We start from the raw sequence: 24,810 nt of genomic DNA, 5'->3' as shown, positions 1-24,810 counted from the left end.
ACGAATATTCGGCGAATATTAAAGTTTTGACGTCAATCATAGACACTGTTTAAATTTCAAACACGTTTCTACTATTTACAAACAATTATTTATTTAAAACTTATTTATTGTTGCAAAATTATATTTATTCTTAATAACGGATTATAATTAAGCAATTGTTGAACACATTTATATATCAAATTGATACAAGTTTAATCATTAAACTTATTTCCTTTCGTGGTTTAACTATACTGTGTATTAAATAAATACATTGTGTAACAATAAATGCGTTTAATTTAATTTTATTAGATATATAATAAATAATATTAGATATAAATAAATTAATTAGATACTCGATACATGTTAAAAAACTGTCCTCGGCTGGCGACAGTCCATTAGTTACTTTTTCTTAAATTTTCTTCCAGTTTTACATTCGAATGCTATGGAGCATTCGGTCGAATAGCAAAACGAAACGAATATTGAATAGTTGCAACCAATATTCGTTGCAACTTTAATATATAATATATATATGTATTTATCGAAAAGTTCTGTAGGCGAAGCCTACAGTGGGCTCTTCTCCTCTTGTTGCTTTCAATATTCCCCGAGCACTTACTTCACGACGCCAATTTTACGAAGCAGTTAGCAGCGCTAACAAGTTATCGAAGTGAGATTGAAGGAAGATACCCAACGGCCCGAACACACCGGCGCCGGATAGAAACTATACACACTACACAGTTTGATCAGCTTACTGGAACTCGCCCTTCGGCTATTTTGATTACACCGAGCTAGATTTCTATCGTACACACCAGCTGTCTGTATATCGCGTGAGCGTGCGCGCGCGCGCAAGACCTATCCCATCTGCTCCCGACGATAAATCCCGGGGAAAGAAACTGAGAACACAATCCCGAGCTCTGTGTGCGCTCGAATATTACGAATTCCCCGGAGTTTCCATATCGCGTGAGTGAGGCAACTTCCGCCCCCTCGCTCTGCGAAGACGTACCTACATATTGTGTGTATGTGTGTGTGTGTGTTGTGACGTCAGACGAGACAAATCGCGTTGTCTTGCAATCGCATTTGAGTTTACATCAGGCTTTCTCAATTAGTCAAGCGCAACGTCGCTTGAATTTCGGTTTCTCTACGTCACCGAGTGACATCCGTCCGTTTCCGCGCGTATAAACCAGGGGGGAAAAAAAAAATCCTGGAATTTTGTTTAACGGGAAAGCGCGACTCCGTATTCATCAACGTTCGACAGCGGCGGCTAAATTCGCGACAGCGAATCGAAAAAACATCCTCTTTTCGCGATTTATGGATCTCTCTCCTCCGTTCCCCAGGAAATGCAACAAAAAAAAAATCGTAATTCAATATGGATGACACAATGAGGAAACAGAAATCTCGCTTTTAGTGCGAAACGACGATTTATATATTCCGTCGGAAGTATCGACGAATATTTTATTGCTAGCGGACGCGAAGAATAATTAATAATAAAATTTAGAAGAATAATAAAGAATAATAAAATTTGTCTATCTACCGGTGCTAGACGCATTACCGCGATACAGATGAATCTCGAATCTGCGATCGGAGAGAGAGGATGAAAAAGAGGCGGAGAAAAAATCTTACGGTTCGCGAGCGTTGAAATGAAATGCGCGCGGAGTTGTAGTCGGCAGCAACGGCGGGAGGAAGAGGAGGAGGAGGAGGAGGAGATGGGGACAGAGATGGGGATGTGGAGATGAAGGGTAGTTGCGAGTCAGCTGATAAAACTCTCACTTATATTCGGGACAAGTTGACCCGAGGTTACGCGCGCGCTCCGTTAGAATTTTCCCAAATCGACCAAACGAACGGACCGCGGCGGCGGGTAGTAGTTAGTTCCGGGAGGTACCAAGACGATCGATTTTACGCGCAGGGAGGACGTGGAAGGACGGAGAGCAGCTCCGGAAGTCCGGGCATCTATTAAAATGAAATACGATCGTCGATATATCGCGCTGTGGATACGACGTCGTCGTCGTCGTTCCGTTCGGTGAATAAGATTCGCGAGCGATCCTCCCACGTCGTTTGCGACTTCTCTCTCTCTCTCTCGCGAGACACGGTTTATCCGACGGCGGTAGACAATCGGAGTTTCTGTTTTTATCCGCGTTTCCGCAACGTAAAAGCGTTGTACAAAAGTGAAATACAGCTCCATCGAACAAGCCGTTGGTACGCGTCGACTGTGAAGAATAAAAGTCATATACATGCTCCACTTACGCGGACACACACACTTATTACTCGTATTCCTCTGGAGTTTATGACGCGAGTTGTAAAACCGTCTGTCGGAGCCTCTAAACTTGATAAGAACCTAAGTCACCGGAACGTCGAAATGTCGCGTAAAAAGTTTACTTCGATAAACCCTTCTCGTGAGTATGTATGTGTGTGTGTGTGTGTGTCGACGAACATCAGAGAGGCGCCTTCCAATTTGGACAAAAGTCGTCTCTCTCTCCTTCGCGGGAAAGAAGCTTCTTTCGATACAAGAGAAGGTATACATTTCAGCTTTTATTCGCTTGTATTTAGCGTCCGGCCTCTTTGATCTCGACTTTTCTTTTCTTTTTTTTTTTTTTATTTATTTATCGTCGCTTCCCAAAAGCGACAAGTTTCTCCTCCATTATAAATGGCAAGAAGGGGGTGAGAGAAGAAAAGACAAACTTTGTCGCGCGGAGTCGTCGATAAAACGTCGGCCGAGGGATAAAAGCGGCTAAGCAAGGCTAAGCATTTGTCGACGCGCAAAGTCGCGGAGTCCTCCTCTCCTTTCTCTCTCTCTCTCTCTCTCTCCACACCCGACCAGAAAAACTTCCTGAAATATTGAGAGACTCCCGAGAGACTTTTCCGATGTTCGGGCGTCGCGATCTCCGCGTTTTCCGGCTCCTTTCCTATTTCTCTATTCTTTTTTGTCGCCAAAACAAATGGTCAGACGTCACGCTCGATTTTCCATTTGACAAATCGCGTCTTAAAGTTAGATTAATTACTTCAAACGTGTCGCGGTTTCAACCCGCGGCGTCAACATTGAATGACCAGATACCGTCAAAACCGATTCTCGATTTTGTTTGTTTTTTTTTTCGTTTTGTTTTTTTAAGGGATCTAAGGAGGGCGAAACACCGTCGCGAAAACTTAATTGCGCATAAAGTTTACTCGCCGAACAACATCGGAGACTCTCCCCCCGTGTGATCGAAGAGTCCCCGTCGAAACTCACAACTTCGCCGATGAAGAGCAGGCGCGTGTAGCGCCCAAGTATTTCCGATAGAGAAACTCGCCGCTCTAGGCATTTTAAACGAAGAGACGCGCTGCATCTCTCGGAGAGAGAGAGAGAGAGAGACGTTGGCGCGGCCAGGTACTTCCTCTCGCCCCCGGGACCGCTACACACTTTCGCGTTAATGCGCGCCCTTCTTCGCGACGTTTCCTCTCGCCTCGTGACGAACTTAACGTATTTTCGCGCGTCTCGTCGACTTAAAAATCCGCGTCCCAACTTTTCCAGTTACGTCAGATGTTCCGCATCGACTGCCAAACGACGAAGCGCCGGCGGGAAGGGGGAAAAAAAAAAAAGAGGAAAGAAGAAATTTATATTTCAAGAACCTCTTCACGTCGAATGCTCGATATTCATGAAATCAATGGCGCGAGTTTAAAAGGAAACACACACACAAACATCGGTCGTCGATAGTCGGTTCCGATTGTTGCAATTTTTCTCGAACAATTTTCCGAGAACGTGTGTCGCGCATCAGCTCCTCCATATTGTTTATCTCAATGATATCTCGCGAGTTGTCGTAAACAAAACTCGATCTTTCTTTCATCGCGCGTCGATCGAGAGGAAGCGGAGACGAGGGAAAAATGGGTTGTGCGCCGCGGCGTTAGCGAGGAGTAGTTCGTGATAGCGCCGGTTTCGGAGGATTTTATTCGGCAGATATGGCGGCGCGGGCAAATGGTAAAACCGAGCCGTGAGCAAACAGTAATATGAGCGGTTTTACGCTAGCGGAGAAACGGACAGTGTGTACGCGCGCGCGCGCGCGCACACACTACCCGGACTGCATCGGGGGAAATCCAGAAAAATCGCTTTCTCTTTTGTACGCGCCGTCCGAGCGCTCCAACGGTGGGATAAAAATACGATGAACGTGCAATTTCGCCTTCGTACTCGCCTTTGTGGCAACCACTTCATATATACACCCTCTTTCGGCTCTTCGCCGCGCGCGCGCACACACACACACACGTCGCTATTCTCATATCTAATATAAGTTATGCGGCGAAAATAAAACCGCGCTTGGCTCGCGCGCGGAAACAAAAAGCTTTTTTCTTTTATTTCCGTTTTGTTCGAGTTTTTTGGACGAACCGATCGCGAACCACTTGTCTGTTTACGAGCTACATTTGCCGCATCATTTGCTTCACAGGTGACCGGAATAAGTTCCGCAATTTTTTGTTCCCGTTAATCTTTTGTATTTTTTTTTTTTTTTTTTTCGTACGTTTTTCCGAGAGGCGCGTTCACAAGTGAAAAAAAAAAAAAAAAAAAAAAATAGAGCGCTACCGGTACGCGATTGTTAATTATCAGAATATTGTTCGGTATAAGCGGAAATTTTAATTAATTTGGAAATGCGCTTTCTTTCGGCAAAAGAACGAAAATGAATAGGTAAGCGAAAAGCAGTTGCGATATATCAGTGTCATACCACAAAAGCATCCGCGAAATCTGGAGGGAGAAGGGAGAGAAACCGTGTTTTTACGTACGTTCCCTTTTGCCCGCGAGACACAAATTGCGGAATGTACGCCTCGGCCTGGTTCTCTTATTGCGTCGTGCGGAAAATGTATGCACGTTCCGACCGGTGCAAAAGCAAGTAGTTTCGTTTAAAGCAGTAGTTCTCCCTCTCTCTCTCTCTTTCTCTTTCTCTTCGTTTTCCGCTCTCTTTTTTAGGTCACAGATTCCTCCTAACATTTGCGTGTTAAGTTGTAAATGTTCTTTCAGAAAATGAACAGCGCGACAGTACCTACCGTCGCATTGGAATACAAGACGCTTCGAAAAGATGGTTTCAATTTAGATTATTAGATTCTCAAATTACGTCAACTCCGAGACCCTCTCGGAGTCGCTATATTTAAACGTCACGAGAAGAAATGAGACGCTCTCTATTTATTGTTTTTGAAACAAAAAAAAATAGAACGTCTGTCTCCTCTTCAATGGATCTGAAAATTCTTCCAATCGTCTCTGATCAGGTCGGTCGAGACGATCCGTTTTCTAAAGAGGAAGGATTTCGCATTCGCGCACCGTGAAATAAACAGCGTCGCGTGATGAATGGCGCGCGCGTGAAACTTTTCGAAATCCAGGATGGCAGAAACACACATAAGGACACACGACTGGGGGGTTGGGGGCGTAAAGCGCGCGCGCGCGGCGAGACGAAGTAACAATAATGACATTGTTCGCGTTTGGCGCGCGAGGACCCGGCGCGTGCAATCTGCAGGCCCCGGGTATTGTCTCGTTAATTAAACGGATAAGCCGTCGAGACGACAGCGACGACGACGACGGCAACTAACGCGACGACGACGGCATCGAGAGTTGACATCGAGCGAGCAAGCGAGCGCCGTCGCTGCTCGACGTGTCGCACAAAGCGACGGAAACGTTTGACGGGGTTGATGGACACAGCCGGAGATAACAAAGTTGCCACGATGGCAACCGGTTGGCGCGCGGAAGATTCCGAAGTCGAGGAGGACAGAATCAAACGGCGAAGGAGAGAGAGAGAAAGAGCGGAAGAGAGAGAGAGAGAGAGAGAGGAATGAAATCCATTCACATAACATGACCATCAGGATCCATTTCCCTCAATATTTCACACCGGGAAAAAATTGCAACGACTGCGTATGTATGCGCGCATTAGTGATTTTCCATGTCAATACTTTTGTAGTTCGATATATGTACGGGGGTATTGTACAACCCCGTGTACCGCGCTCTCTCATTGTTTTTGCGAGATATATACGAGAAGCGACTCAAACGTTCGCAACGTATACGATATCGGGTACGTCCCGCGTTATGCGAAATTGTTATTTCTCTCTCTTTGGCTCTGTAGTGATTTAACCGGAGCGTAAGTAAAAGGCGTTTATGATCGTACGCGGAAAAATAGGGTATTTGCCTCTGATCCGGCTATTTGTCCGGCGAGAACCACTTCCTCCGTCTTCTTAAGAGATCAGCATGATCGACTGCGGGGAAGATATTCATGAGAAAAAGGAGAAGAGAAGGTGTAAAACATAGGAACGAGAGAGAGAGAGAGACAGAGAGAAAAAGATGCGGTCCGAACTGGGAGAACAAACAGCGCCCCGGTCAATTTTTCGATCATGTAATTTTCTTCGCGCCGTGCAAATCTCCCCGATATATTATTTACCGCGTCGAGCAAAGAACTTCTCTCCCTGTGTGCGAAATCAGTTTCTTTCCCGATTGAAAAATCGCGCGCCGAAGTGCGCGCGAAAATGCTCAACAGTCGTACAAACGTTCTCTTTTCTAAAAATGCGCTTCCGACCTTTTTCCGAGAGAGAGAAAAGGTTAAAAAATGAAAGAGAGAGAGAGAGAGAGATCGTCTAAATTATTTGACGAAATTTCGCCGCACGCGCGCGTAGGAAATTAATATTTAAACTTTTAACTTCCTTCTTTTTCTCTCTCTCTCTCTCTCTCTCTCTCTTTCTCTCTCCCAGGAGCGGGAGATGTTCCCTCGCGATGTTCCGCGAGTTAATTCGCGGAGATATATTAGTTTCATGAAACATGTCGCGTATTTAATTTACTGTAATACACCGGAAACATTATCTCTCGCTACACGCAGTTGGCAACTGCGTGTGCTCGCGATGCCCTTTGTCGCTTTTCGCGCCGTTCTCTCTCTCTCTCTCTTTTTGTCAGTATTATCATTTCCGCGGAGCGTATCAGGGATGGGAGGGGGCAGCTGTAGCTGCACCAGGGTGTACGCTAATAGACGCCAAATACAATTTGCCGATAGCTATATTACCGGGAGCGGCTCCCCTCCCGACCTGTCCTCTCATCTTCGTGAGGAGAAGCAGATTTTAGCCGAAGTAGAATATTAATTAATGTCGCGCGATTCCATTAAAATATCGCGCTCTGCGTCTAAAGGATATATCCATTTATCGTTAATAGGCTATTTAGCGCGACACGTGAAATTTATCCGAGCATCGTCACTCTTTGTGACGTTATAACCTTCGCCAAGCGAATAAACGTGCGCGCGCGCGCTATAATAACGTAATAATAAGCCATCGTTGCCCCACACAACCGATGTCCACCGGACACAAATGTGTCGATTACCCACGCTGTTACTCTAATTGCAACAAAATCATAATTGTATAGATTAATTATCGCGCGCGATAGACATGTCCGCTTCTCCTTTGTGTTCACCGCGTGATTTTGTGATTTCCGACCGATATACGTTGCGCGCTCCTCTTTTGCGAGACGCGCGGTCGTTTGATATCGAACGATTTCCGCACGAAGCGTTGAATAACTCTACTCAGATCGCGATTGATCACGCGAAGGGAAAAAAAATGAAAAAGACCGCAATAAATCACACGCGAATCGCGCGCACGTGTAATCTTTCCCCCCGCGTCTCTTCTCCCCCGTCTTCGCTTTCTCGTCGTTGTGGCCCTTAATGCGCAAAAAGGAGCAAATAGTCTGAGCGAGCGGCCAATAGAACATGACAGTTCGGGAGGGCGCAACTCTCTCGGAGAGATCCGTCCTGAGACATTTCTCTCTGCCCCGCGTCCGCAAAAAATCTGGGACGAAGGCCACATTCGGAGATAAATTACGCGCTTAATGCAAGGTCCTCTCGCGCGATATGGAAATTTAAGGAGAGGTGACGTGTGATAAAAAAAAAAAAAAAAAACGAGCGATTCTCCCATTGATCAAATTCATCGCGAATTCGTCGTCAGCAATAGATGTGTAAACAATAAATCTCGCGTTCGAAGGTCAGTCATTAAATTTCCAAGTGCTTTCCATCTCCAATTTGTCGGACTATTAACAATTTTGTATCTCAAAAAAAGTAGAGATGTAACGAATGTTAGAAGTTAGATAGTTCGAATTTCAAACGCGCGTTTCTACTATTGAAAAAATTATTTGTTTCAAAATTATCGATTGTTTATTTTTATAGAATTATTTTCTCTTAATGACAGATTATAATTGAGCAATTAACGTCAGAAAAATTTACATATTAAATTGATATGAGTTTAATCGTCAAATTTGTTTTCTTTTGTGGTTTACAATTAGTGTGTATTAAATAAATGCGTGCGTACATTATGGAACAATTAAATTTTACTTAAGTTTTATTTAATTTAATTTTGTTAGATACATAAATTAGATAAGGTACTATATTAGACGTACATTAATTTTACTTAGATACAAGTAAATGAATAAAATACTCGAGCATGAAAAAAACTGTGCGCGGCCGAGGTGGCAACTGTCCATTAGCCGCTGCTTTCTAAATTTTTTTTCATTTTTACAGTTAAAACTATTCGAGCGATAAAAATTCGTTAGCCGAATAGACGGAATACCTGCGAATATTCGCCTGTCTGATATTCGTTGCAACTCCATTCAAAAGTAATTTTCGCGCGCGCGCGCAAAGAGAATACCGTTTGATGAATCTCGTTAAAAAGAGACCTTTGATTTATTCACAAACGATTACGGTTTCAGTCCCAAAGTGGAAAATCCAAACCGCATTCTAAAATAAACGTTTCGGTAAACCAGAAACTTTCCCACGAAATTTTGCTCTTTGTGAAATTGCGTAATGAACGTTTCTCCATATAAAACAAATTAAACGCGCGCACGCGAGCGCAACACGAACATACACGGAGTGTACGTCCTGGTTTTTGTTTTCCGGCGAGGACGGAGACGAGAGACGAGATCCTCTCATTCTCCCTTCTCTTTGGCGAAATTAACGTTTCTTTACATTCGGACACAAATAAGACAAATAACAGCGGCGGACACTAGCAGTTGAGGATGCTGCTCTCTCTCTCTCTCTCTTTCTTTCTCTTGCTTTCTCGCTTTCTCTCTGTATAGGATGTTTTGCGTTTTCTCTTCCCTTGCTCGACCTCCCGCCGGGCGAGTATATACGCAATCAGTTCATACTCGGATTAACTCGAGTGGTAATTTAGCAGTCTGCGAGTGAATCGCGACTGCGAGATTTACTTGCCTTCGCATGCACTCATCAACATGCGCACCTACATGCATATTTTATGCGCTGAACAGTATCGTCCGCGCACTCCCCTCGCGCGCGAGCAGGGTCCTCCACCTTCAACCCCCGTCAGCGCGTTTTGCGCATCAGCGGCGGTAAATCGTAAAGTAACGATAATAATTTTTACGAAATTAGCGCGATTAGACTTTATCTTTCCGCGCGTGAGTTCTCGATATCGCTTTCGATATACTACGGCGAAAAAAACTCAAATTAAAAATCGTGACATTTCCATTACACGTGACACGTTCAATTTTTTTTTATATTTTTTTACTTGACACAAAGGGAAAATGCAAACTTTTTTTTTTCATGCCGTGTTTACCGATACGGTTTCATTATTGATCGAATCTCCATGTTCGCGATAGTTATTCGGCCAATATAGTTTAACGGCGCGAGATTAAATTTGTCGTGAATTGCATAAGGATTGCATACAGAGCGACATATATTTTTTGCCTGCGACGCTGGTCTTTTTTTTTTTTTTTTTTTTTTTTTGACGTCATCTCCGCGCGACACATCTCTTTCGTTTAATTATTGCAGCAGACCATTTTTTGCGTCGCAAGTAGTTACTTAGCGCAGTCTGTCGAGAGAAATCGTCCTTCGCGCACGAAATTGCATCGTACGTACGTACGACGAAGCTTTATTTCTGAATATTCACATTATACGACAACTGTTGAGATAATTTTGCGACTGTCTAAATTGAATTAATCAAAAAGAAAGAGCACACAGAACACTCGTTGAGTGAATTTACAAAAACGTGTAATTTAGGTCGATTGCGAATTACAAAGATGTTGTATAAGACACAAAATGTTGCTTAAAAATATTTACAAAAAATTAGAAATATGTCACACAATATTAAACAAAACGTTTCGAGCTTTTATTAGAGTCTTTGTCAATTGCAAACTTAATGATAACAAGAAGATAAGAAATATATTATATAATATTATATAATATTAGACAGAACGTTTCGATCTTTAGTTGGAGTCGTCATCAGTCGCAAGATTAATTATGGCAAAAAGAAAACATTCAAGAGGCTACTACAATATAAAAAATAAAAAACACGAAAAATATAATATATGTGTCACTTGTGTTTTAGTCGAAGGTAATAAAAACTTGCGTCGTGAAATGCAAATAATTTCAAGAGAGAATTCCAGTCGATTTCTCATGTAACAAAAGTCAAATTCTGAGCATTTGACATGTTTTTTTGGTTGAATTAATATTAAAAATCTCCGACTGTCAGATGTTTCACCTTCGAGACGAACGGAATCGAAAACGTCATAATGTGAGAATATTCAGATGCGATGAATCGTCTGGACCCGCGTAGCTTGTCCATAATTGATGCGACTTCTCATGCGAGAAGGCAATTTCTGTGTAACACGCGATCCGTATAACACGGTCGTCCAGCTTGTGGAATCGATTGTCCGAAACGACATCGAGCGACGTGGTTCGGTGGAGGATCTCGCGAATATCCTCTGACCTTTCGCTTATCAAGAATTCACGTTTCGAGGTTTCTTTCTCTCTCTCTCTCTCACTGTTTCGAGAAAATGCAAATTGAGAGAGAAAGCGGATATTTCGCATCGATTAATCTCGCATCGTTACTTGAAATCCGGATTTGTCTCGGGGAAACATTATTTTAAATCCGTTATCGAGAACACATTTCGCGCAAACACGTCGCGCAAAAACAAAAAAAACTTTATGTAAAATAAAACAAATTGAAAATAGAGAGATCTTAAATATAGAATTCGGATCCGACCTTGTTTTAGCTTGTGAAAAAGAAATGAGTTCTCTTTTTCCCCGAAGAAGCGCAACCAAGGCAATCTCTTTTCAGGACAGTTTTGTGTCAAATATATATTAGCGAATATTATTTAAGCTTGTCTCTGCCAATAGATGACAGCACCGTGTGAGACCATAAGCCGCGCGGGAGAGAGAATATACACTAGAGATATCCAATGAACTAAAATACACATTGGATATTCGATACGCGTAGAGTATGTCTGAGAAAACCGAATGGGTCTCGAAAAAGAGAGTTGCGCTAATAAATAATAAATACTTTATTCGAGGATGATGAAAAAAGTTAATCGATTAAATTTAAATAAAAATGGACGCTGTGTTTTAAACACGAGAATAAATCAGTCGGTATGATTTTTCGAAGAAATTCGTCGAAGTATTGGTTTTGTAAGAATCGAAAACATTTTTCTTATTGATTGTCAATGTGGCTACTAACGAGTAATTAGTATCCCCCCCCTCCCCCCGTTCTCACTCTCTTTTATTTTTTTATTTTAGACAACTCCGTATTCGCAAATTGCTCAAATTGCATCAATATTAAAAGGACAAACAAACACTTTTCCCCATAAGTGCCGTGTTTTTGCGACTTGAATATCTTTTACGAAAATGTTCGTACAAATTTTGTTTTCTTTTAATGTGCTTTCGTTACTCTTAATAAAACAAACGTCTTTGAGGAGAAAAAAAAGAGAGAGAAAGAGGAGAAAGAAATTTAGACACATTTTAATGTTATTAAAAAATAGGAGAACGTACGCGAGCGTCTACATCTCTTCTTCTTGCTCGACGTATACTTTCCGTTGCTTGAAAAAAATAAAAAGCTTGCGACAAATCTCGAGATTGAATTTACGTTTAAATTTGTCGGAAGCCAATTTTTTTTTTTTTTTTTATAAATACACTTAATTTAGATCGCAATTTTTATTTTGAATTACATTCTTCGAATAATATCGAAAAACCGTATTTAAATTTTTATTACAAGATGTATGTGATGTGGTTTTCTTTTTAAGTTCAACTTGGTTTTTCATTCCAAGAAAAAACTGTTTCGAAAGTTCGCACATTTCGAAATTCACAATAAATTCGATCTTGAATACACATTCAAAATGTGTGCGCACACGTATGTGTGCGCTTCGTGTATTTATGTAAGCGAGAATTTTAGTTGTATATTGTTGTGTGCGAGGATGAAAAAAATATCCGCGGAAAAATGGAAAAAGAAACCTTACGCGAAATAAAAATCCTGTGTGTGTGTGTGTGTGTGTGTGTGCGCGCGCGAAAGGGTGGTGGTGCGAAAAAAAAATTTTTCAAGCAAGACGCACGAAAGACAAAATACAAATTTGCGGATAAAACGTGTGCGCGTTTGAAAATTAGCAGATAAAGCTCAAGGAATGCACTGTATTTGATGCCAGTGGAAGGCTAAGCGTGTGTGAAGGTGTAGATGTGCGATAGGGTCGCCCACTCACCTCGCTGCGCCGCAGGTAGATCCGCAACCGGTCGAAGCGGACAAACGGGGGTTGTACGGGTTGACTATATAGGTCGAAGTAACCGAAAGCACGAGGGTATAACGGCGAGACTTCCGTTGACGTGAACCGTTGCGCGGTTACTACGCACGCCTTCCCCGGTCGCCGCTGCTGGGGCCTCTCTATCTACCAAGCGGAGAAAAAGGAAAAGTGGAGACAGATGCAGGTAAGTGAATAGAAAAAGAGAGAGATAAGGATAGCGTGTGCAAAATGCAGTGGAGAGATCGAAGTCTCGTGGCAAACGTTCGTCGACTGAGTGAACCCTGCGTTCGGACTGAGCGGCGCTTAAGCGACAACAGCGCCGCGCCACGGAGGGTGAAGGAGTCACCCACCGCGCATCGATCCGCCGAGGGTGGTATGGGAAAGAGCCTGTTAAGAGAGGGGTTTTGCACAGAGGGGATTGGTCGCGCCTAACCGGCGGAGGGACAAGGATAAGCGGCGGTGGAGGCGAGGGTTGCGGTAAGACACGTACCACCACCGCCACCGATGGTCGCGGCGGCAAGGATTAGGGTTAGAAAAGAGAGTCGATTATGCGACTAATGGAAGAAGGAAGAATGCGGACCGTAAACGCCTCCCTAAAATCTGATTGTCCTCTTTCTCTTTATTTTTTCTCTCTCTTTTTCTCTCCTCTCTCTCTCTCTGTCCGAGCGAGAGAGGGTGCACCCCTTATCCTCTTCTCCAGCACCCTTTTCCACCTTTCCCCCTCGCCGTCTCTCTACACTTACCCCCACACCGCCACGCCTCCCTTCTCAGTGTCCTCTTCAAGCCCTTTGTTTCTCGCATACATGTAACATCGCGAGTAAAAAACTTCGAGTTTAATTTGAAAAAAAAAATATATATATTTTTAATATTTATACGTACACCTCCCCTCGCCCCCGTGTAAAAGACTCGTCGCAGATTTTGCACGATCGAAATCGTCGTTGTACGGATTAGATTGCGGAAGCAGAGGAATACTCGAAGAATTTTACGTCGGTCTCGCACGTCTCTTCGGATCAAAGTGCATGCTTGTTCCGTCGCGAAATTGCATTGCGACTCCGCATGCGAGCGGATAACCGGACGAATGTCAAGTGCACGTTGTTGTCAACGACGGCGAACGGTAACGTGTGTGTGTGTGTGTGTGTATGTGTGCGCGCGCGCGTGAACAAAAAAAAAGAAGGTTGAAACCCCCATCGCGGCACATGACCGGAAATTGTATAATTTCCTCGCATTCCGCCGGGCTGCTTTGCGTGAACATCGAAGGTGACAGCACGTGCACACACACACACACACCACGACGACGACGACGTCGTGATATCGCGGATACGTGAAGTTCGCGAATAATCAACTAATTTAAAAAAACACAAAAAAAAGAACAACATAGAAAAGTTGGTGAAAATTCTCATTTATTTTAATCGGTTTTTTTTTTTTTTTCAATCATCACAATATCTTCAGTACAACGATGTGTGTAACGATATTCGCGTTTGCGAAAGTTCTTGCAGAGTCTCCTTCCTCCTCCCTCTCGATTCGAATGGCAACGCATTATCCTCTCAAAGAGCGCTCGGATATGGTTCCAATTTCGAGAAAAGAAGAAGCAATTATATATACACACAGCCGGTAGAGTCTGGCAACGTTTCGAAACGCGCGATTTATTCCTCGTATCGAATAACGCGCTGTTCGGATTTTTTTCGACGGCGCGGATTGAAACACTTTTTTTTTTTTTTTTTTTTTTGAAGATTTTAATCGACACGCGCGATATTTAATCATCACTTTGTGACAATTGCGCGCGCAAAATGCATCCCAGACAGCGCACGGAGAGGACATCTGAGAACATCTTGAAGATTTCCAAGAGACGATGAGACGTTTCGAAGTCGTCTCTTGGAGGTCACGTGCTGTCTGGGGTGTAAAATTAACTTGTTAAAATTAATTTATATCTGAAAAGTACATAAATATATAAATTGCATGGTGTGTACAAAATTAATCAATTGCAACAATTGTAATTGCGTTAGAAACAGGGGGCAACAAAATCTCTCTCTCTCTCGGTGTTTAATTGTTTTAATAGATTTATATTGAAATTGTCGCTTTTTCTTTTATGGAATAAAAACACTTATTTCATTGCTCCTTTCGATAGATTGCAACGTATACGTTGCTGATATAAATATGAATAATTTATATCCTACATTATCCTTACATATACTTATATATCGCGTATATACATGTACATTATTACTCCTACTCTGACAAAGAAATTGCTTCGAAAAATGAAAAGAAAAAGAAAAACGACCTCGCTTACATACATTAAGCCGATTGCTCTTTTTTTGGTTTTCGAGAAAATTAAAAAATAAAAAAAAAAACTCAAACGCGTATTATTATTTGGTAACAATAAATAATACGTAAATTGCGTTAAATTATAGAGCCACGCGTGAAACATACATGTTTGCGCAACGATTAGTATCTTAAACCTGTGATGATTAGAGTTTCTGTTTTTCTTACTTAAACCTTATATAAAAACAAATTACATGTAATAAAATCCGTAAATAAAAACCGCGCCGAGATGATGTCGCAAAATACAAATCGATCAAACGTGTGCTGTGTATGTGTGTGTGTGTGTTTACCTCATCGTGTTGTATGTATGTGTATGTGTGGAAAGATGTCAATAAATTCCTCAATTCTATTAATTCGATTGTAACTACCAGGTACTTTATAACAAACAAGACTCAATACATCGTTGCTTATGTTTTGAGAAGTAATTATTGGATTGGCCAATAAGTAATAAATCACAATCCGAAATTCGATCGATTAAATTTTGTTCACTTAAATCGTGGAACTCAAACGTCATATCTGGAAATTAATCAAGTTGACGCAGATAGTTATTATTAACACTGGATTTCGATATTCCTAATATTTCAGCAATAAAAAACAAAATTAATTATTTTTTAATACAGAAAACTATTCATTAACGTATTAACCATTTTGATCGATGACTTTTTCTTGAGTACTTATTTTGGTTTAAACGTGGGTAACAAAGAAATGTATTTTTTCGTGCAATTATACCATTTTACAGGTAACTTCATGATACCATTCTTTCGAAATTGTTTTCAGCAAGAAATGTTGAAACATACACATTTCGCAGAGTTCTAAAGAATCAAAATTTTTTTCACTCAGCGAATTTTGCCGAGAACGAAATAAATGAAAATCAGATGATGCTAAGTCAGGTGAATAAAGTGGATGTGTGTATGTGATATATATTAATAACTTCCTAATTCAGTTCTCTTAAATTTTTGCCGAGTCTGTATTGATTACGTGAGACCTCGCATGTCTTGATGGAAAATTACTCCTTTTTTACAGGCAAGTTCCGATCGTTTTTTCTTAATGTTTTCGTTTAATCTAATTGTGAGCAATACTTATCAGAGTTTACATTCGAAGATGTTTCTCGAGTTTGAATCGCGTTAGTGTCATTTTTATACCGGTATAAAAATGACAATACAACGCGGTTCAAACCCGAAAAACATCTTTGAATATTAATACAACAAACCGCGAAAGCATCAAATATCAGACTTATCTAAGTTCATGGTCTGATTAAGCAGAAGCTCATAAAGCAATACTCTTTACCACCTTTGTACCTTTCTTTGTATTCACAGTACCAACATCAGAATTTGTTTTTGTTTGTACTGCATTTTTATCTTAGCAAAAATAAAAGAGCATATCGTCACTCCCTACGTATAATCCCGTAACTCCAAAACGCAAATTTTAGAGGAGAGCAGTTTAAAAGTATAAAGCTTCATATGTTTCCCTATAGTTAGGGATCTTTCGGTTTCAAATTTGTACCTTATTTATGAATATTTTTTTTTANCGGTTTCAAATTTGTACCTTATTTATGAATATTTTTTTTTAATATTTGGTGACCATAAAGAACATGACTTTCTAAGTGTCATTATGCAATAAACTGAAAATCCCATATGTGACACTTATGTAATTATACGTAGGGAGTGACGATAATTGCACGAAAGTACATCTCTTTGTTATCCATGTTTAAGCCAAAATAAGCGCTCAATAAATAAATAAAAAAAATATAATAAACTTATTTTTGATTACACGTTTAAATGTCAGCTTTCAAATTATACTCTCGTTTTTATAAGTTGTGAATAGTCTTGTGTTTCGAAAACAGTAGAAACGACGCTCTATGAAAAAAAAATCCTACATTACTTATTGGCTAACACAATATAACAGGAACGAACTCTCTCTCCGCTCGCACACACACACGCGCGCGTCTCGCATACACACGTCGTTAAGCACCACCGGTTTTCTCATTCAATTATCTCTCTTTCTCTCGCATCCCCGGAAATTTTGTTTTCCTTTTTTTTTCGCGGCCAGAACACATCCAATTTTCAGCCTCAATGCCAGTCTCAAACATAAGCAACGACAACTGTTGTAACCAGTCACAACGCAATAATAAGATTATATTATCAGTTTTACATGTAATGATATATTATGTATATATATATATATATATATATATGTATATTGTATATATATTAAATGACGTGGCTCTTTGTATAGGAAAAAGGCTTCGCTGGATTTTTCATTTAGCACACTTTGTGTGTGTGTGTATCTGTGTGTGTGTGTGTGGATCGAGTCAATTTGCCGCGCTTCCAGTAATCAATGAGGAATGTCAGTGGCACATATTACGTACGCGCGCGCGCGTGTGTGTGTGTGTATGTACAGTTGTGCGTGTTTTTTTGTTCCTTTTTTTCTTCTTTTTCAAAACGGCGATGCGCAAATTACTCGCGAAGCTTCAAAAGAAATATATATATATATATATGTACACATTTTTATCTCTAAAACAAATCTATTGGTTCAAAACAACTCGGTAAAAAAAAAAAAATCGATGGGATGTGTGCGCGAACACACACAGATATACATGTTCTATACACACACTCCTGTTTTCTCGCTCGAAATATTCCGACTTTACTTCCAACCGCGGATATGCTAAAAAGTTTTTGCAAAGTTTTAACTAACCAAGTTCGGAATCAACTGGTAAGTAATTCAACAAAACGCTTTGCAATTTGGCGTGTACTTTTACATTTGCAACAGATCTTGAAGACGATGCCAGTCGCGCAAACACAAAGCGCCGCCGATCTGTTTGTCGCGACTTTAAAAAGCACTTTCTTACGTTTTTGCAAACAAAATTAAAATCCTCGTAATTGGTGCCAGCTGCCAGCAATAAGAATCTGTGAGACGCATGCCGCGTAAATTTTCTTAAACCTAATTCTAATTTTCATATTACAGTGTGAACATTGTCTCTCTCTTTCTCTCTCTCTTTCTTAAGATGTTCAAAAACTCTCATTGTCGATAAGAAACGTATAGAAATAATAAAAATAAGTTTGACACGTTAAAAATGTTCAAGCACGCTACATAGTAAAAAAAAAACGTATATCTATATGTATTATATACGTGTGTGTGTGTGTGTATGTGTAAGGTCTGTATATGTTACATCTCGGTATAATGATTAATTAACACATTAGTATATCGTCAAAATATGCTCCGAACGTTTATTCTTTCTCTATCGCTCGCTCATTCATTCGTTCCTCTCATTCTCGCTCGCTTATATATCATTTAGGATATGTTGATGAATCTCGCGGATTGTTTTCGACTGTGTAAGTAAAGTTAAACGAAGTCACGGATCTGTCGCGCTTATTTTTCTCCATTAAATCTCGGAGTCGGTTGCAAAACAATATCGGATATCCGTCAAATACGTTTCTAAAAGTATAATCCGCTAATTCTCTCTCTCTTTCTCTCTCTATAAATGGAAGTATGACTTATGTAACTCTCACGAGACGTTCTTTGCGAATTACTGCAAGAATTGACAAAAGGGTTGAGTATTATATTTACGATAAAAAACAAAAAAAAAACAAGAGATTCTCTCGCTCTCGCTCCTATGCACACGCATACATACACACCGCGCACTCATATATACAAAACATAATATGTATATATATATACATATATATATGTGTGTGTGTATGTGTATATATATATATATACACATTATATAAATATATAGGCGATATAATTTGGCAAGTAGATAACTAGTAGGTATTTCACTATTTGTTAACTTTACGTTATTCAACGTTTGTTGTTTGTGTATGTTTATTTATTTTTGTGTTTTGTCTTTTTTTTCTTGTTTGTAAAATTTTTCCCCGTCAAAATAATGATTCAGATCTTACGTAAGATCGTATCGCGAGATAAAAATTTAAGAGGATCTTGAACAAGATCGGACTGTCGATACCGGCCTTGGACTTTTCACGATCGTTTCTCATTGACCTTTCGTAGATCGCGCGCGGTCCGTGAAGCTGCAAGTTGTTTTTTTTTTTTTTTTTTACATTCTTGAGATTTAGAATTTTATTTTCCCGATATTTTACGTCGATTGTAGATGTTTTAAATATTTTATTCAATTATTATCTTTAGTTTTGGCGGTTTCTTTCTTCCGCGATTGTTTGATTTGTTAAAAATACAAAAGAGTGTGATAATTTTATTCAATTTGCATTCCCACTTGTTCTATGATTATGGAAAAATGATCCCCAATCCCGCGTTAGATCTGTCAAGATTTAAACGTCGTGTCCAAAGGCATCGAAATAAAATAATTAACCAATGTATAATTTTATCCGAGACTCCCAGATGTCATAAAACTTTACTAAAAAAAAAAAAAAAAAAACAATTAAAACTTTCCTTTCGCGCGATTTCGTTACACAAGGGTATCCGAACTTTTTCCAAAAAATTCAGATTGTTTCGTACGACAAAATCGCGCGAGGATAGTGGCGAGAATCTAGTCGAGTTCTAACTGGAAGTTTTCGAGACAAATGCAAACGCGAGAGGAGTCTCGAAACGGACGATACATAATGGCTGTTTTCATTCATACATGTATACATATTGTGTGTATTATGTATGTTATTGTACACATATGTGCGCATGTGCACGTAAATATGTATATAAATAACGCATACGTAATTGTACACACATGCTTGCGTATGTGTAAAAATGGCCATTATATAACACGCGTGTGATACGTCGCAAAAATAAATTAATAAATTATTCATCAAATGTAGCAAAAAGTGTGATCGAAGCGTATATATACGTTTGTCTTTTCCTATTGTTTTAACATTCCTCATTGATATGTATATTAACAAAATTATGATACAAAAATTGTGCCAGTCAAAACTGAAGCTTACAATCAGCGACGGACACATCTGAGACAATTCTGTGTTTTTGAATTTGCGAAAAGAAAAAAATGTCAAATGGCTCGTAGACGACGATTATTATCGAAAAAAACGTATCGAAGACTCTCTGAATGCCCGTCACTGATTATAACGGATGAATAGGCGCTAACTACATACTAGACTCCTTGGTAGTAATAATCTCGTTGGTGTTATCAACTCGAATCAAAGTGGATGAATTTAATACAAGAGTTCTGCTAAGAGTAGCGACTCGTTCCACCACGCACGAGGCGGAGAGACGCGCCTCGGCGTCGTGATCCCAACACTCCTCCATCGTATCACAAATTGATAAAAGTCCCTGAAGAAAAAAAACACACACACAATCGGTCGTAGCTCACGTGTTTCTCCTTCAGCTTTTAACTTTTTGCACTCGAAGCTTTTTTCTGATGAAATGTTGTTTTACAACTGACATGAAAATAAATCGTAACTTAACGAATAAAACTATTTTATTTCAATATATTTTATGTATTTTTGCATTATTATGCAAGAATCTTATATTGAATACCAAGCTTTGTAATTTTGCCGAATTAAGTGGCGACTGAAAGGATCGCCTCTCGAGTGCATAAGGTTAATATGTAACTCTCTTTTAATGAAAATGCATTACTTACTGGATGTTTACGCCAAGTTTCTAAAATAAGCGGTCTTTCTTTTTTATGAACAACGCTTTCTTGCATGTCTTCTAAAGTAGGATGCAGACCGACCTCATCCTCGAACGGTAATCGATATTCTCCTATTGGTCCCTGATGACGAAATAAGAAAAACAATCAGCAAAATTACTGGTTTGACAAAAAAAAGAAACGCGCGGTTCGTGAGACACGTTGGGCGATACGTACATCTTGTACAGTACATCTTGAAGCTAATTCCCATAACACTAGCCCACAAGCATACATATCGATACGTAGAAATGAATCTCTGGTAAAATTTATTGCCCCTTCTAAAACTTCCGGCGCCATGTATCTACGCGTTCCAACCTGTTGTGATCGCAGAATTATAAAATTTTCATTATTGTGATAAATGTATTACGATTCAGATTATCCGTGATGAGATACGCAGACAATTTATGCATTACCTGTCCGTGTGTATCGCCACAGGGTTTTCCCGGGTGAAAGATGAGCGCCAAACCGAAGTCCGCTATGCACGCGCTCATGTCTGCCTTGAGCAGAACGTTTTTCGACTTAAAATCCCTGTGAGCCACGGCCGGTTTGTATCCGTCCGCTTTGTTGGCCGGGATCTCCTCGTGTAGGTGCATCAGACCTCTGATAATAACGAATTGCGTTTTTTATTATAAAGTGTAAAGAAACTTTAAAACTGAATAAAAGCATGTCACACATCATCGGAGACTTGCGCGTCGTAACTAATATGTTAAAAATTACCTTGCCATGGATTCTGCAATTCTACACATCTCGTGCCACGTAACAACATTCGCTTTCAGGTAGTCGCAGAGCGAGCCTTTTTCGTGATACGCCGTGATCAGCCAGAACTCAGCCTGCAAGTTGTCACCGCGCTTTTCAACGCCGATAAAATGTAATATGTCCTCGTGATCCATGTGTGCGAGCTTGAAAATTTCTTGCTCCGTCTGCCACGACTGCTTGTCCTGGATAGGAAACACTTTGACCGCCACAATCTCATTCTTGAGCTGAGCCTTCCAGACCGCTCCGAAACGACCTCGAGCCTTGATCTCGAGAAGTTGTATCGGTCGTAAACCTACATTGGGTAAAGATTGCGGCAGTGGCAGAGGTTCCAACGTCGGTACCTGAAGAGATACAACTTTTTATATTTTTGCAAATAGAATTGTTTTGTTTGTGAAATAATCTCAAAAAAAAAATGCAACCTCGTTGAAATATCCTAGTTTTCGACGACGACAAAACCACCATAGAAAAAGTGAACTAAGCGTAAGAAGCATAGGAAATGATATCAGTAGAGATAGCGTTATCGCTCGTTGCTCCGTATCGGGCACAGGTTCAGATTCTGAAAGCAAAAATGAGTTGTACTTGAATACATTATTATTCATGTACAACAAACAAAACACAACGTTAAAATAATATACCATGGGTAACGGTAGGCGACGTAGGCTTGGATGATGACGTTGGATGTGGATTCTTGGTGAAGTTTTGGTTGCACATATTACCGTCGCAGCAACAAAAATACAATCCCTTCTCGGTCTTATCTCCGATACAATGTGTTTTGTCGTAACAGTCATTGTTATCTAGGAAACAACCCTGTAAACAATCAGCAGCGATAAGATATGTAAATCACTTCTTTTTCAACAATTAACGCCAAGTGATCCCTTGTTAACTGACCTTCAATCTGACTATCGGCTTTTCGGTGACAATGTCAATCGCCCATAACACGTAACAGTGATTACGCTTGTCCGGATCGTGCAAGACGCATTCTTCTCTCCCTGAACATTCCTGCTCAGACATGTTGGCCTTACACATTGTGTCATTGTAAAACTCACAAAAGGCAGAACCTTTAATATCCTTTCCAAATATAGTTCCTGAAATAAAATTTTGGCCACAATAGAGACAATCTGACATGTGTTATCTTTTCTTAACTCTTAGATAACCGGTATTTTTTCCTGAAATCTTGTAGATCTGATATTCTAAATTTAAATTTAAATTTAATAAACTAATATAGTGTACATCTTTCACAAATTTATGATTCTGATTGAAAGTCCACTAGTGACTGCCTCTAGAGGCAGTTCTTGTCCTTTAAACATTTGTGTACAAAGAGCAAGGTTTGAGAAACAAACAGAGAGGTTTGAAGAACTCTTGTGTGTGTATCACTCAGCTAAACGACCTTGAAGCGTTTACATGCACAATCGTTATTAGTTTACACGTGAGTTTCATGAAATTTCGCGTCGATCAAGTTCCGAACAATATTTAGAAATAGCTGGAATTTTAACTGCTGTTTCGAATTTCTCCGTTCCTCTTTCGCGAAGAAGTCGATTTTGCGCGAACACTAGGGAAAGAGAGATCGAAACGGAAAATACAAGATTTGCGTTCGCACAGCAGCGCGTTGTTTGTTGCGACAAATGTATCAATACGTTACCTAATAACCCCACAAAGATGAGAGGCAATATCGTCGCGTAGACCGACATCGTGGGCGAATCGCAGAACCATACCAGTAATTTTGAGTCTATTAGCCGAGCCGCACAAAAGCACCGTAGACATATATAGACCGCTCCGTTTCCCTTGGACAGAGCGCACGTGTCAGGTGGTGCGGAGAGGGAGACATACACACAGATAGTGTTTGTGTGTGTGTGTGTGCGCGAGTGCCAAAATATTCCGGATTTTTATTTCTCTTCGTTTTCCTCCTCCGGTTTCTTCTCTCCGAGCTGAAGAAGAGCGAGAGCGCGATCAGAGGGAAACTCCCGCCGACGTTATTGCGCTTCTCCTCGTGAATTTATTCGCCGCATTGGCCGCGCGCGGATATGAGCAATCTCTGTGCGTTTTCGCGTGAAAAAAAAAAAAAGGCCAGTACACATATAGAATAATAACGCAAAAACTATGAATCCGTAGTTCGCCCCGATTCCGACTGCAGCAGTGCCATAGTTTCTCCTCTCTTCTCCGTTGCCACGACCCTTTAAGCAAATTGTTGCAATTTATCCACTGACATGTCTCTCTTCCTTTCTCATTCTTTCTCTCTTCCCCTCTTGCTTTCTCTCTCGTTCTCACGCGCACACTTCCTCTTCGTTTCTCTCTCTCTCTCTCCCTCTATCTCTTCTTAACTTTCTCTCCGTGTATTATTATTTCCACCTTTATTATATATGAAAACACACGCACCGCAACAAGCTTTACGTCATTTTCGTCGCACTGTCGATGTGATTTCCAAACATGTTTCTTCTCTCGGTTCTCTCTCTTTCTCTCTTTTTCTCCTCTCTCGTCGCGCCGAACACGCCGAACCGCAAATAGCTCTCGCACGTTTTTTTTCCTACGGTTAAATCCGAGGAAAAAGTTCGCAACCTTTGGATTTGTTGTGGAAAAAATGCGCGCACGTACGTGAGACGCGACTGACGCGTGATGCACACGGAACACGACGCGCGGACACGGAAATACGAGCCGTGGCACTTATCGCTGACACGAGAACATAATGGGACGGTGCGCGATATCGGGAGAATGAAACGTGAAGGATAGAAGACATTTCATGTCTACAGTCGCGATGTGGTTCTAATATGGCTGTCTAGCTTTTCTCTCTCTCCGTGTCACTGTGTGTACGAGACACGCGAGCACACACAAACACACATGCACACACACGTCGAATCACGTCGAAACCAAATAAAACCAGACATCTTGCTCTCGTGAACGCGTACTATCTGCTGCAGAAATTATTCCCACCGAGATACGAAGCGCGCGTCCAGGTAGTTGCGTTGTGTTGCGTTGCAACGATTCTTGAACTATTTCGCGACAAACAAATTTGACAGCTCGACGTCGGTTATAATGATGAACCTTACACTCTCGTCGGAAACAAACTGACACAGTTTGTCCGGTCGTCTCATCTCTCTCCGACACAATAGTCACCGAAAAGTGAATAGTATCTGTTAGAAAAGCGCACACAAACTCTCAACTGAAACTGTTTGCTCCACCTACACGCGGGAAGGCGTTTCTGCATCAGACTGTGCTCGTCTAATGCATTAAGACGCATTTCTACGAGATGACACTACTATTGACCAATCGGAATAAACAACTCTTTGTTTCTTTCGTATCAATTCGTCGATCAAACGTACCATCATTTTAAACACTGCAGTGTTTTGCGCACTAATTTTCAGAACAATATGAATATTATATACTATAAAATATATTAAACGCACGTCAGTGAACCACGCGTTACATGTGCATAAGCGTTCCGCGCAGCTCACTGGCATGCGCCCAGCTAAAGGTCAGCGATGATTGGCTTAATTTATTTAATAATTTCTTTTTTATGAAATGTAATCAAAACCCTCGTTCAAAACTTTTCAACTCAGGTTAACTTCTTCTACCTGCCTACAAGCAATTTTATATAATATATATTATAACTTATATTCTATATTATATACTATAAAATATATTATACATATTATATATATTATATATATTATATATTACA

At 40.5% G+C, this 24,810-nt stretch overlaps 2 protein-coding genes and 1 long non-coding RNA gene across 3 annotated transcripts in view; all 3 read right to left on the bottom strand.

The window, feature by feature from the left end:
• The window catches only part of LOC109854678 (complexin), a 109,685-nt gene extending 96,955 nt beyond the window's left edge, over positions 1–12,730 (bottom strand). Inside the window, exon 1 of the mRNA XM_020428010.1 lies at positions 12,419–12,730. The gene's annotated coding sequence lies outside the window, so the exon portion shown is untranslated. The remainder of the gene's footprint in view (positions 1–12,418) is intronic.
• Positions 12,731–14,161: 1,431 nt separating this feature from the next.
• On the bottom strand, positions 14,162–18,408 carry LOC109854670. Its single transcript, XR_002250235.1, has 2 exons — positions 16,322–18,408; positions 14,162–16,279 (listed from the first exon to the last, which is right to left on the bottom strand). It is a non-coding gene; the product is annotated as an uncharacterized LOC109854670 (long non-coding RNA).
• A 38-nt stretch (positions 18,409–18,446) lies between these two features.
• On the bottom strand, positions 18,447–23,421 carry LOC109854669 (activin receptor type-2A). Its single transcript, XM_020428000.1, has 9 exons — positions 22,777–23,421; positions 22,026–22,222; positions 21,773–21,944; positions 21,557–21,693; positions 21,099–21,478; positions 20,795–20,981; positions 20,559–20,696; positions 20,334–20,465; positions 18,447–20,023 (listed from the first exon to the last, which is right to left on the bottom strand). The coding sequence occupies exons 1-9, from the start codon at positions 22,823–22,825 to the stop codon at positions 19,838–19,840; spliced, it is 1,578 nt and encodes a 525-aa protein (XP_020283589.1). The 5' UTR covers positions 22,826–23,421; the 3' UTR covers positions 18,447–19,837.
• Positions 23,422–24,810: the final 1,389 nt, after the last annotated feature.

The sequence above is a fragment of the Pseudomyrmex gracilis genome, unplaced genomic scaffold, assembly GCF_002006095.1.
Source record: "Pseudomyrmex gracilis isolate BER0280 unplaced genomic scaffold, ASM200609v1 scaffold_71, whole genome shotgun sequence".
Lineage (NCBI taxonomy): Eukaryota > Metazoa > Arthropoda > Insecta > Hymenoptera > Formicidae > Pseudomyrmex > Pseudomyrmex gracilis.
Note: the sequence above shows the minus strand (reverse complement) of the source record. Positions and strands in the feature narration are given on the sequence as shown.